This window comes from Mytilus galloprovincialis, chromosome 4 (genome assembly GCF_965363235.1).
Source record: "Mytilus galloprovincialis chromosome 4, xbMytGall1.hap1.1, whole genome shotgun sequence".
NCBI lineage: Eukaryota > Metazoa > Mollusca > Bivalvia > Mytilida > Mytilidae > Mytilus > Mytilus galloprovincialis.
Genome location: NC_134841.1, coordinates 54,904,377 through 54,918,408, shown reverse-complemented (window position 1 = coordinate 54,918,408; position 14,032 = coordinate 54,904,377). Strand labels below are relative to the sequence as shown.

At 32.0% G+C, this 14,032-nt stretch overlaps 1 protein-coding gene across 1 annotated transcript in view; it reads left to right on the top strand.

The window, feature by feature from the left end:
* The first annotated feature begins 1,201 nt into the window (after window positions 1-1,201).
* LOC143072463 (acetylcholine receptor subunit beta-like 1) overlaps window positions 1,202-14,032 on the top strand; it is a 35,602-nt gene continuing 22,771 nt past the window's right edge. Inside the window, exons 1-3 of the mRNA XM_076247385.1 lie at window positions 1,202-1,341; window positions 10,248-10,393; window positions 13,049-13,093. Of these exons, the coding sequence (XP_076103500.1) occupies window positions 1,251-1,341; window positions 10,248-10,393; window positions 13,049-13,093 (282 nt within the window). The 5' untranslated portion in view covers window positions 1,202-1,250. The remainder of the gene's footprint in view (window positions 1,342-10,247; window positions 10,394-13,048; window positions 13,094-14,032) is intronic.

The window sequence follows — 14,032 nt, the reverse complement described above, 5'->3', positions numbered from 1 at the left end:
CCGGGTCCCCCAGGCCCCCTGGATCTACCTATGGATATGTGACTTTCATTTTTTGTCGAGCCAGTGACATTTATGTCGCGAAAGCGAGCTATTTTGATCGTAAATTTCGTCGGCAGTGCCAATATTATAACTATGTACATGCAGGTTCATTACGTTGTTTTAGTTTTAAGATATAAATAACTTTGTCAAACATTTGTGAAATTTTACGGTAGCTGGACAAAAACTGTTGATGCTCAAACGAGTATCCAGAGCATAATGACGAAATTATATATATATGATGAGTTTTCCCGTATTTTTTTTTTTTTTTTTTTTTTTTTTTTTATCTTTTTTGCCTTTACAGTCTGACGTTAAAAATTATTACATAACAATTACTTTGTTAAACCTTCGTCGAATTCACTTAAACTTCCTTGAATTTTTTTTTTCATGGTTAATTTCAGAAGCCATTTTTTTCCGTTTCTATTTTAGTTTTAGCGCGATTTAAGTTAGACGATCTGGTCACCGTTTAGTAACATATTGCAAGCTTTCAAATACTTGTAAGATCTAGTTACGTTGTTACATCAGATCGACAGATGCAGAAGCCATCGCTTTGCTGGGTTCAATTTCAGATGAAAACATTTTACGAAAGAAGTCGAGAACACTTTTCTGCGATTGATCCATCTTGTTTTCATAAAGTAAAATAATTCTAAATGAAAGACCACGCATACTGCTTCGGTAATGATTGAAGGTTATCCACGGCTCCCTTTAATCATAGTTTAAGGTAACTGGTTTGGACGTTTACTCCAAATTAAACCAATGACCGTCATTAGATTCATTCTAAATAGATTTTAAACACAAAAATAGATTAAACATAAAAAATAAATTATATTGAATCTAAAAAATGTTGTTATTGGTGAGTTTTCAATGACAGGAATTTTATGACATTCTCTATTACTCTAAAACTTCCGGAGGCTTGTCCCTGCTTATCAACTTCCAGTATTTATTTTTTTGGCCTGGAACCGTTTGGGCATTCAGGCCCCTTACCGAGGTTCGGGCGTACACGTAAAAATGACCTAGCTACGCCACTGGCGGTATGGAAAAAATAATCTATGGTCGACGCCTAACGTGCTATGAGACAGCTAGCTTTTTGAAAAAGCTTTTACTTGTTACAGATACAGATCTATACGGTATCCCTTAACAAACAATCAGAACTGCGCATGTCCTACACTCCATTTATGTTATGACTTTGTGTGTTAAGAGAAATATTATGCAGTATGATTTTAAAGTTTCATTGTTCGCTCTATGCGATTTTTTCCTGTCTAACAGTTATGACAGCAATATGTCATGGAAATCGCATAAAGAGAGGTAATGATTTCAAATTCACCTATTCTTTTTTTCCAGAAATTTAACGAAAATCTGTGTCCATGTGATGTACATATAATTTATATATATATATATTTATATACTAGTATTACTACATTTATGATGCTATATAGATACTTCGCAATACAGGAACACTTATTGCTATTGGTTATCTCTACATTGAAATGAGAAAAGTGGAACCGATTGTAAATATTACTCGCAGTGCTTGATTAAAGCGTACTCTTGTTATTATACGGTGTTACAATAATTTACGTCCTTGCTGCTTGCATGTATGCTTTTCAAGGTTAACAACCTGTCAACCTCTGAAACCTTCAAAGAGGGAGATCTCCCCCTCAGCTATGACAGCCAGAGACATGTCTCTGTGACAGATAAGGAGAGATTTTACGTATGACCTGTTTTACGTAATCATATAAATTAAATGTTCTATTGCTGACTATTAAAATTACTTCAATTGATTTATATCATATATGGACCATAATTTGTTATTGGGCTCGTTTCCTATAACGATAGAAAAGTGATAAAAATGTGTATTACTGTAAGAAAAGTTGTAACTACATCTAAAGATGCCTTTATTTTTATCAACATACAAGTGTATGCTACTCTTCCCTAGAAAAAAAATTGAAATTAACAAATTTCAAAGATTATACGACCATATTTTTGTGTCGTTTCTCGCGTTACTTTTCGCTTCCAAAGTGCATAACGCTGACTGATTTGTAGATAATCGTCACCGGTAAATTCGTAACTTTTGCTTTCAAATAATAAAGAACATCGACCAATAAGAATAGTCAGAAGAAAATGCCGAGAACTATAAGTATTTCTGTAGCAGGTGTGAGAACACTAGCATTACTTTGGTTTCCGATTTCGTAACGCAAATTTTAGATGATGTAATCTGCTTTGTTGCAATAGAATTCTTTATAACAATATGCAAATATGAACTCTCGCGAGATGTTCAAACAGGTAAATCAGAGATGATTTACATTCTAGTTTTGTTCTTCGTAATAATTAAGTTAGAAAATGACGTTATCGTTATGCGTTACATTTCACACGAAACAGAAGTCCAGTTATTTCCTTTTTTTTTTATTAAAATTGTTTTTGTCGTTAAGTTCTAATCATTACTGGTCATACGTGAAACATGTGACTAACATGTGATCACATCCTTACAGCCGGATATATGAAATACTAGGTCTAAACATTGTTTTTGTTTCCAACGGGATGTTAGCAAACATAATCTGTAGACTTGTTTCGTCTTGTTTAAAAAAGGAAAATACAATTTTCAAAGAGATTGCGCCGGGGGTCTATTATTTTTCCTATGTGCATAATGTTACATACGATCTTGTGTGAAAATAAATGCCCAATGACTTGACAAAATTGATTTCAGATTTGACAGACGTTATAACACACTTCGTTTTCAGATAACGATGTAAAGGGTCCTTGGAAAATTCAATCGACATTACGTCTCTTATCATTGTGCCGATGCTCGTTGGATTGATTTTGCTTCAGCAGTAAATATTACTGGATATTTTAGGTGAATAAAGATAATTTAAAAAAAATACATGTTAATGTACCGTTACACTTGGAATGTACAAAGTTGGTATCTTTGTCACAATATTTAATTTTTTTTTTTTATTCATGTTCTGCAAACACTTTTCAGAAACACAATAAACTTGTCAAAGGAGAAGTAAACTTTTACCATGCATGACTTGAAAGGAAGTACTTTATTGATTTTAGCCCACTAAAGTAGGTTAAAATGCGGAAACCATGTAGATGGTGTACAGGTCACAAATATCACATGGTGCCTATTTTAAAGATTTTAATTCCAAGTTAAAAGTTTTTTTCTTTACTGGATTTAAAGAATTTTACATTGCCAATGATTTGGAATAAATTGTATATAACTGGAATTTCAAAACCAAATATAAATACATTTTTTTGGCTAAAACATCAAGATACAATGATTATGGTATCCTGTATCAATGAAGAAAATATGGAAATTTCTGAATAAATTGTACTAATTGTTTTCAAAACAAGCACATATTTAGGAGTTTTATAATACTGTTACATTTAAGATAGATTTTAAGAAAAAGTATACTGTTCAGATTATTTTAAGCAGATTTTGCATTAAAATAAAACTAAAAAAATGCTTTCGGTTTCTTATGGTTTCCTGTGGCGTTTAAAAAAAACTTTAATTTAACATTGAAAATAGATTTTAAATATTAACATGAAGCAAGTAACACTAGTTATGGTGTTCATTTATGTCTTTTGAAATATATTGTGCAAAATAAAGAAAATAAAGATTGGTTTCCTGTTTGGTTTCCTGTCACGTAAACGGTGAATCAAAATGTATTAATTTTTTCTTGAAAAACTCAATTGTTCCATTAATACTATTCTAACACCAACACAACCCACAGAATAAAAGTTAAAGTTTTAGAACTTATAAAAAAGGATACAAAAAGAAACCAAAGGCCGAATACCAAATTATGGTCCATATATGCTGTGACTTTTATTTATATGACCATTATTTATGGCACTGTAAGTGTAAATTGGAAATCAGTGGCGGATCCAAAACTTTTCCTAAAAGGGGGGGGGGAGGGGCTCGCTGACTGACCTAAGAGGGGGCCCGCTCCAGTCATGCTTTAATGATTCCCGATATAATCAACCAAATTTGTCCAACAAAAGTGGGGGCCCAGGCCCCCCACCCCCCTGGATCTGCCTATGGAAAAAAATAATCTATGATAAAATATTTAATTGTTAAATATTGGGTATACAGGGATGTGCCAAAAATATGGGTAATGTTTTTGCTAGATTTTATATCTTTTAATGACATCCTGTCATGCCTGTAGATATTAAAATGCATTTATGTTTGATAAGTTTGATAAATGTATATACAAAAAAACGAGAAAAGAGAATGAGAAAAAACAGCTATGAAAAAAACTAAAGCTTAGATACAAGTAATAAGACAGGGGTGGATCCAGCCATTTTAAAAAGGGGGGGGGTCCAAACCCAGGACAAAAGGGGGAGAAAAAGGCTATATGTCCCCACTCAAATGCTCAAATGCATTAATCAGCCAAAAAAGGGGGGTTCCAGATAGCAAGTTAGAATGCCACTTATGCATCAAAATTGAAAAAGCTTTTAAATGCTCATTTTGACCATGTAATGCCAAAATGGTAAATTTTTGCAGATTTCTATCAAATAAAAGTTTAAATCCTTTAGTTTTATGCTTTTTGACAAATTGACACCATTAAATCATTCAGAGAAGTTGCCAAAGTACAGATTCTACATTGTATATTTCATGACTTCACCTCTTAGGTCCGAGTACACACTGACAGTTATTATGTAGTGCATTTCTTTAAGACAATAAATGAAAATAAAAAAAATCCCACCTGTGCTTTTCAATAATATTTTTACAGTGTGTTGTACTACTTTTTGGATAAATTATATCAAAATTATAGAAAACTTCATCAGCTCTAACTCAAAATATGGACAATTTTATGTAAAGGGGTTCTTGAAATCTTTTAACAGCTTCCGAAATGCTAATATTTTACCTATTTCAACTGGACCAAATCACTACTTTACATTATAATTCATGAATCAAATTTTTTTACAGTGTAATTTTATCCCCCTTCTTGCTACTCGAGGCATAAAACATGAAGAAATAAATTTGGAAGGGGTACAAAAAAAATTGACAAGTAACACACTGTCCACAATAGGGACTATAATTGCGGACAACGAAAATTAAGGAACGATAACTGTGTACTCAGACCACATGCTAGTGAGACTGGTGTTAAAATTATTGTATCAAACATGAAGTTTTGAAAAAAGTTTAAAAACTTGAAGTTGAAGTTTCAGAGAATGACAATCACAGGGGTAAATTTTATGGTATTAAAAACAGGTATAAAGATAGGAGACAATATAAAGATAAAACTCAAGATGTAAGATATCAAAGATATCCATACAATGATGTCAGACACACAGCTGTCGTGGCAGGGTAATCATTATAGCTACAACAATGAGACATCTCAAAACGTGAATAACAATTATAGATACAACAATCACCAGTCAAGGGCCTAACTTAAATAAGTTATCAGAGAAAAATAACATGCATGTGTTATTACAGACACTTTCATGAGTGTCTTTTTTCCTTAATCTGTAATAACATATGTTTGTTATCAGTTTAATATATCATAAATATTTTATCTTTAATGAGCACTTGGGAATTCTTAAAACTTTGGGCAGTAGCTTAATATATTAAATTACCTTGATAACTAATTTTCTAATTTCATTAATACTATTTTGATCAACCATGGTAAATCAATGAGACAAGGCTTTTAAGGGAAAACTAAGCTGTAATAACAAGGCTCAAGTTATTACAAGCATGTAACTTACTATATGCAGATATGAGAGTAAATGAGACACTTGGAATCTTGCGCAGTGCCTCATTACAAGCTCTGATATCATTTCTTACAATGAATTGAAATACATTGTTATGCATGTCAGAGCAAAGCCTTTAAAGAGATATAAAGAATCTGTAATAACACCCTTTAGTTATTGCAGGAATATATTTTCTGTAATGACATAGGTGTACTATGCATGATTGGTAAACTATGAGCTGTTATATCTTTGCAAAGATTAGTATACTTAAGGGACGACATCAAAAGATCGATGTAGGATAAAAAACTTAAATCAAATAGTTTGGGGGTGGGGGTTAAAATTCTGCAAGTTTTGTATATCTAAAATCGATTTTTACATATATCCCTATTGGTAAATCAATTTTTCCCAAATTAAGTTAAGAGGGGGGTGGGGGTCAGTGGAAAAAGTATGTGAATTAAGTTTTTTATCCTACATTGAACTTTTGATGTCGTCCCTAAAGAAAATTATAATATCAATAGAACTTGAGAAAAATTTAACAAAATAAAGGTTGTATATTTTCCCTTTGAAACATGTAACATACATATGTTATCACAGTTTTTTGATATTTTAGCCCACAATAACAACATGCATGTTATTAGGGCCCCGCCTTTAGGCGGGTCGCCCTATAGTGATCAGTCTTTCCATCCGTCCGTCTGTCCGTAACACTTAAACTTTGTGTCCGCTCCATATCTAGAGAACCATTATGATTTCATACTTTATACTTTACATGTTTATTAACCACCACCAGAGGGCGTGTCATGTTGTATGTACAACTTCAGAGGTCAAAGGTCAAGGTAAAAAAACTTTGGTTTCAGTTGACAACCCTGTGTCCTGTTTTGAAGATCGTGTCCGCTCTATATCTTGAGAACCGTTATGATTTCAAAGTTTATACTTGACATGTATATGAACCAACACCAGAGGGTGTGTCATAATTTATGAACGACTGCCTAGTGCAAAGTTCAAGGTCAAAAACTTTGGTTTCAGTTGACAATCCCATGTCCTATGGTAAAGATTGTGTCCGCTCTATATCTTGAGAACCGTTATCATTTTAAAGTTTATACCTGAAATGTATATAAACCAATATCAGAGGGTATGTCATAATTTATGTTCAACTTCCTAGGTCAAAGGTCAAGGTCAAAAACTTTGGTTTCAGTTGACAACCCCATGTCCTATTGTAAAGATTGTATCCGCTCTATATCTTGAGAACCGTTATCATTTCAAAGTTTATACTTGACATGATTATAAACCAACACCAAAGGGTGTGTCATAATTTATTTACAACTTCCTAGGTCAAAGGTCAAGGTCAAAAACTTTTATTTCAGTTGACAAACCCATGTCCTATGGTAAAGATACAATTTTTTAATGCACATTATTCACAGCGGGGCCCACAGAGATGGCTCCCATCTCAATGATATCTAGTTTTTCTCTAATAACTTATTTAAGTTAGACCCTTGACTTGATCACACAACACAAACTAACAACAGGGATATAATATGTTATCACTTATAGAATGTATAGGATGTATGTTAAAAGAAATGAAAAACACATAGTTCTTTGTTTTGAACTAATTGAAAAAAGCTAAATGATTTTAAACAATTGATAAATATATAGCAAAAAACAGGTATTTTTGTTGTTTTATTTTCATTTATTTATTGTGTTTGTTTGTGTTTTTTTTTTTTTTTTTTTTTTTCTTTATTAATTTCTGTTTTTGTTATTAAGATATTAAAGTATAGATTTTTAATTGGAGGGATGTAAAATTTTGCATCAATGTTGAAAAGAAATGTTTAATCTAATTGTTTTAAAGAAAAAATACAGTTCAGTCATTTTCAGTATAGTTAATTATTTTTGAATAATATTAGTTTAATGAAAAATATCTTGTATGATATCTGCGAAATAAGAATTGGTCATTTTCTGATTCATTAGGGACGACATCAAAAGATCAATGTAGGATAAAAAACTTAAATCAAATAGTTTGGGGGTGGGGGGGTTAAAATTCTGCAAGTTTTGTACATGTATATCTAAAATCGATTTTTACATATATCCCTATTGGTAAATCAATTTTTCCCAAATTAAGTTAAGAGGGGGGTAGGGGGGGTCAGTGAAAAAACTATGTGAATTAAGTTTTTTATCCTACATTGAACTTTTGATGTTGTCCCTTACAAAAACATTGATTGATTGATTGTTGGTTTGCTTAACGTCCAGTGGCAAATATTTCATGCATATTCAGGACAAGAACAAGTTCACAATAAATACAACAGGTAGGTCTTGTCTTAAAAGAGGCCATTTGGGATGATGGTCAGGGAAATAAGAACTGCCACTATAAAATGAGGGTATATTGGATAGGGACAGAAATTTTGCCTTGCAACAGGCCACCTACAGGCCCTCAAAGAGTTGTTGCAAGGGTTCTTAACATGCTTAACGTGCAAACAGTGTGGCACTCTCTTTACACGAGACATCAGATTTAACGTCCCCATTCTGACCGGACGTGACTGCGAACTTAATACATCCAGCACAGCCAAACGGACGCCACACTTCGGCAAGCGTTTTACTGCCGGGGTTAGGAGAAGACCAAGTGACCATATTTCTATTCCCCAGTCACCCTTGGGGTTGTTTTACAAAAACAAAATAGCTTTAAAAGTTATTAGAAACCAGGGCCGTAAATATATTGAGGCAAATGAGGCAAATGTTGGGAAAAAAACTGAAACAAAAGATTGTCTATATTCTTCAAATCAAATTGTTTTCACAGAAAGTTTCTTGCAAAAAGCAAGTTCTCCTCACTCTCTGATGTCGCCCCTGCATGTTTTTTGTGATCCATGTTTCTATTTTATTTTTAGTTTTCAGAGTTGATGGTCTATTGTTTGTACTTCTGTATCCCGGGTTTGTCTTTTGTTCATTTATTGTCCTACTTTATGACTAGAGTCTGATTGTTGATTTTCATTGGTAAACCTGTGGTTTTGCAATGTTGCATATCCATCGATGTCAAGACATTGTGCGATAAAATGTTTTAGGAATAAATGATGCTACTGACTACATAAAAAAATTGTCGTTTCTACATGGAGAATTGAACTTGATATCAAAGAATACAAAACTGGCTCTTTTTTTTTTTTTTTAGATAAAACTAGATAGCTGACATGGTTTAAATTAAAGTAAGACCACCAATTTCCTGGTATCAAATCATCTATAAAAAAAACATTAATGTATTGCCATTAGACCTTTTACATTAAAGGGTTAAACATGCATTAAGTCGTGTTCAGGCCCTTTAACAGAAATTAAAGAAATATGGAGTAAACGTGCAGGGTATCTAATCTCACACAATGTCAATGCATAGAAGAACGAGGATCAACATGATCAATGGTCAAAGTGTTTATTCCTGTTCTTCATCTTGATAGTTGCTGGAGGGTCTTCAACAATAAAAGAATAATTAATATCGTAAAACAAAGTCAAGATGGTCCTTAGTGTTGACTAAGCAGTACTAGTACTTAAAGTATTATACTGCACTGTCACTATATTTAAAACTTTTTTTTCTCAAATCTTCTGGGGGCCTTGAGTGGACCCTAGACCCTTTAAAAAAACCATCATTTTGCCTCGCTATTAAAAGAGGCTAGTTACAACACTGGAAACAACCATAAGATACACATTTGTGTATCAATTATTTTTATACAACCATGTCGTATAATGCTATCATGTCGTCATGGTAGTTGTCTGAAGGCGCATTTAGTTTCCGGACAATAACTTTAGTTTTAGTGAATGGATCTTTATAAATTTTACCGGAATGTTCAATACGACTAAAGGAAAGTTGGGATTGATTTTGGGGGTTATGGTCCCAACTGTTTTGGAATAAAGGGCCAAAAAGGGGGCCTAAAATAAGCATTTTTGTAGTTTTTAAACAATAACTTGTGTTTAAGAGTATGAATCTCTCTGAAACTATACCACAATTTTCCATACCATAGACAATTTAAAAGCAGTGTAAGGGAGATAATTCAAAAACATTTAACATACAATGTTGGGTATGTTCGGATTAACCTCCCTTGCATTACTGGTAAATTATGTATAAAGTAATGTCAGGTTTTAGACTAATTTCAAAAAAGGGGGGTAGAAGTAGTTTTCAATTTTTTTTTTCTCCAAATTTCAAATTTTTGAAAAGTTTGCAGAAGAAATCTTTAATTGCAAAATATTGTGCAATAGATTTGTAAGATCTTCACATTTGTTTTGGGAGAAACCCATATGTCAAAAATTTGATCACAATCCAAATTCAGAGGAATGTTGTGTCCATTCTTGCCCCAACTGTTCAGGGTTCAACCTCTGCTGTCGTATAAAGTTGCGCCCTGCAGAGCATCTGGTTTCTAGTGATTATATATGATCCCTAAAAATTTAGTGATTATATATAATCCCTAAACTAACCAGTGATTTTACATAATCACTGATTTTACAAATTCACTCTAACATATATACTTAACCATGTGTATATTAAATATTTATTATAGGACTAGGGAGTGATGATGAAGTTAGACTTGTTAATGACTTGTTTGGAGAAAAAAGTGGATATAATCCCTTAATCAGACCAGTTGAAAATGTCAATGACACCCTAACAGTTGCATTCAATGTTGCATTGAGCCAGTTGATCAATATTGTAAGTAATTTACTGATATATGCAAAAGTTAGACACACTATTTACATTTTTAATTTATAAAATTTAGGGCTTTGATAAACATTCCACAATAATATCTGTTAATCTTGGACTTGGAGTGAATCTGACCTATCTTATGATGGAGGAATATCACTTGTAAATTACATATTTAAAAAAATGTTTATAATTAGTGCTTTCCTAAATGCATGAAATGAGAGGCTTATAAATATTTTAATATAAACAAATATTCAAACACTCATTTTGAATTCAGAAAGATCACACAACCTCAGACAGTACACTGTACAGTAATATTAATGTGGAATCATTTATTAATTATAGAAATTCAAAATGTTACTGAATACAAGTTTTTAGATTCACAACTTACATCACTTTAAAAAAAGTAATGGTTGGTTACCTGAATCGCTCCCTCCCGGTGTAGCATTTTATTGCTGCATTGAAGACTCAGAGGTGGCCTTCCACTGTTATCTACTCTTTGGTTCCATTTTCTCTTTGACATATTCCCCATTTCCATTCTCCATTTTATTGTTTGTACTACTTCTGGATACCCATGATCTTGTAAATTCATGGACATATGACACTATTTTAATGTCGAAGCAAGTTTTGATGAATGTCAGAAAACATTTTTGATATGCCACAGGTGTGTATTTTAAGTTCACAGAGTGCTGAAACTATGCCATGAATATGTTACAGACACGCTAGAGCCAGATAAAAATGTTTATGCTGCATAAAAAGTTAAAATGTTCACCAAGTATATACCTTCTCATTTCGAAGTACTTCGAACTTATGCAATATTTGCCTGTTAATAATAGATATATTGTTATTCCTTTTTTATGTGTATGGCCAGCTCTGGTCTGGCTGTGGTTTAACATCTCAGAATTGAAATAGTTAAATTCATATTTATGATTTACATGTATGTCAACATTATTGTAACAATTATAAAAATCATTGTAATAAATTACTTTGCTCTTCATGGGCCCTTTAATTGGAATAAAAATATCTTATCTTATCTTATGCAATACACGTCTAACAATTGCTTATCAGTCCTCTTACTGCACCTGACTTAGTCAATTTTAGCAAATTAGTAGGCCAGTGTGGATTTCCAACTTAGAAATTTCAGAAATGGATATATAAATATTTATAGTTATATGACCTTTCATAGGGCTAAAAAATGGGAAAAGTTTAGATTCATTCTATTTAATAGACAAAACTCACTCTGAAAATATATATGTTCATTTTAATCTTTTGTAAATTTATATAATTCATATACAAATCACAGGCACTTGTCTCAGAATTTTTCCCCCTATATATCTTAAAGTCATAAGAAACGAGTGTTTATCCAATTCTTGCACCAATGCATGCATATATCATAAACCTCTTCTGTGCATGATTTTATCATTTTTTACGCAACCATATCGTATAATTGTCAATTTTTTTTCTCTCCGTTTGTTATGAAGTGAAAATATGGAAGCTACTTAAATGTCGTGTTTTGAAGCCGAAGTTTACCGATAGTCACCTTATAGTAAACAAATAACATAAAGCATGGGTATTGAGCACGTGTTTAACATGTACAATCAGATAATTGTTTATTTTAATGACAGATACATGCGTATTGCGATCACTAGATTTTTACAAGGAGGGTTACGCTCAGGTCACTATGCATACGGAAAATATGTCGGCGAATTCCTGGAAGGAAGCAGCAATTAAAAATAAGTAAACTTCTTCTAAATGTGGACGAATTTAAGAATTTTCCTCAGAAAAAAGTATATGTACATAAGTTGTATAATGAAAACTATCCATTTTGTTATAAAAATATATGCATTTTTTTTTTTTAATTTGAGGTTTCTTATGACTATAATATAAAATGTGTTATAAGTGCTTCTGATACAAATGTATATTGTGAATAAAAAAAGTTAACCAGTAAAACATTTTCATTTCAATGAAGTCTTTAATTCAGACTTCACCACGAAAACATAAACACCCTTTCAACGGAGGCTTTTGTGTTGTCAAAATCTCTTGACATTCATGCTTTACACATGTCAGTAATATTGTGTACCTTGTTGTGATATCACGCATAAAATAGAATAATGTAAAAATTTGAAAGAAATTAAACCTCTAAACTTTTTTATGAAGAAGAAATAGACAACAAATATGATATGAATACAAAAATATTTTACATTGAAGACATATTAAATAGATATAATAAGAAACTTAAGTTATTTACATACAGACACAAAAAACTTTGTCAAGATAAAAGCTTTTAATTTTGATATGGTACAATGATTTTATTGTAATGAAATATGTTACCAAATTCTGTATAAGCATAGAAGTTATATTTACTTCCATGGTATAAGTGACCAAAATCTAGAAATTGAAAAGAGTAAATATTTAAAATTCCCTTAATAGACTTTGCAAACTTTACAATGTTCTTGAAAACCAGGAACATTTCACTTTGGAGTGCAATAAATAATAAATCATGAAATTGGATTTAAAAAAAAATTTAAAATGGGAAACAAATTCATGTCACTTTCAACAGATAAAAAAATAATAAAATCATTAAAACTTTTATCATCTAATCTGAACAGATAAAATATATGCAAAATTATGGATTAAATTCAGTAATTAATATATGTATTGCAGGATGAAAAGAATCAGATAATGAAGACAAATGTCTGGCTTCAGATGGTAAGTTTATAATCATTTCAGATGACTTTAATTTCTATAGTATTAAGTTTGACATTTTCAGAATCCAAACTGTAGATGAGCTTTAAAATATATCAGCGTCAGCATGGTACAAAATAAACTGATAAGGAGTTTTTTAAAACTGACTGTGCCATGATGATAAGAAATAAAAATTAAAGCCCATGTTCAAATAATTCATCATAGAAATTCAAGTCAAAATATTACTTATTTATCATGAATATAGCAGTATAGATATAAAACAATTCATTATAGCAATTTGGCCTATTATATATACCAGTGGCAGATCCAGAAATTTTCATAAGTGGGGGCCCACGGACTGACCTAAGAGGGGTCACGCTTCAATGGTTCCCTATATAAGCAACCAAATTTTTTCCCAAAAAGGGGGGGCCTGGGCCCCCTGGGCCCCCCTCTAAATCCGCCTCTGTATACTACAACTGTTTGTCTTCACAACTCATCTGAAACCAAACTAGAGAATTTCTAAACTGTAGGTAATAAGGACAAAGTATGATATTAATTTTTTATACGACCGCAAAAATTGAAAATTTTTCGTCGTATATTGCTATCACGTTGGCGTCGTCGTCGTCCAAATACTTTTAGTTTTCGCACTCTAACTTTAGTAAAAGTGAATAGAAATCTATGAAATTTTAACACAAGGTTTATGACCACAAAAGGAAGGTTGGGATTGATTTTGGGAGTTTTTATCCCAATATTTTAGGAATTAGGGGCTAAAAAGGGCCCAAATAAGCATTTTCTTGGTTTTCGCACAATAACTTTAGTTTAAGTGAATAGAAATCTATGAAATTTTGACACAAGGTTTATGATCACAAAAGGAAGGTTGGGATTGATTTTGGGAGTTTTGGTTCCAACAGTTTAGGAATTAGGGGCCAAAAAAGGGCCCAAATAAGCATTATTTTTGGTTTT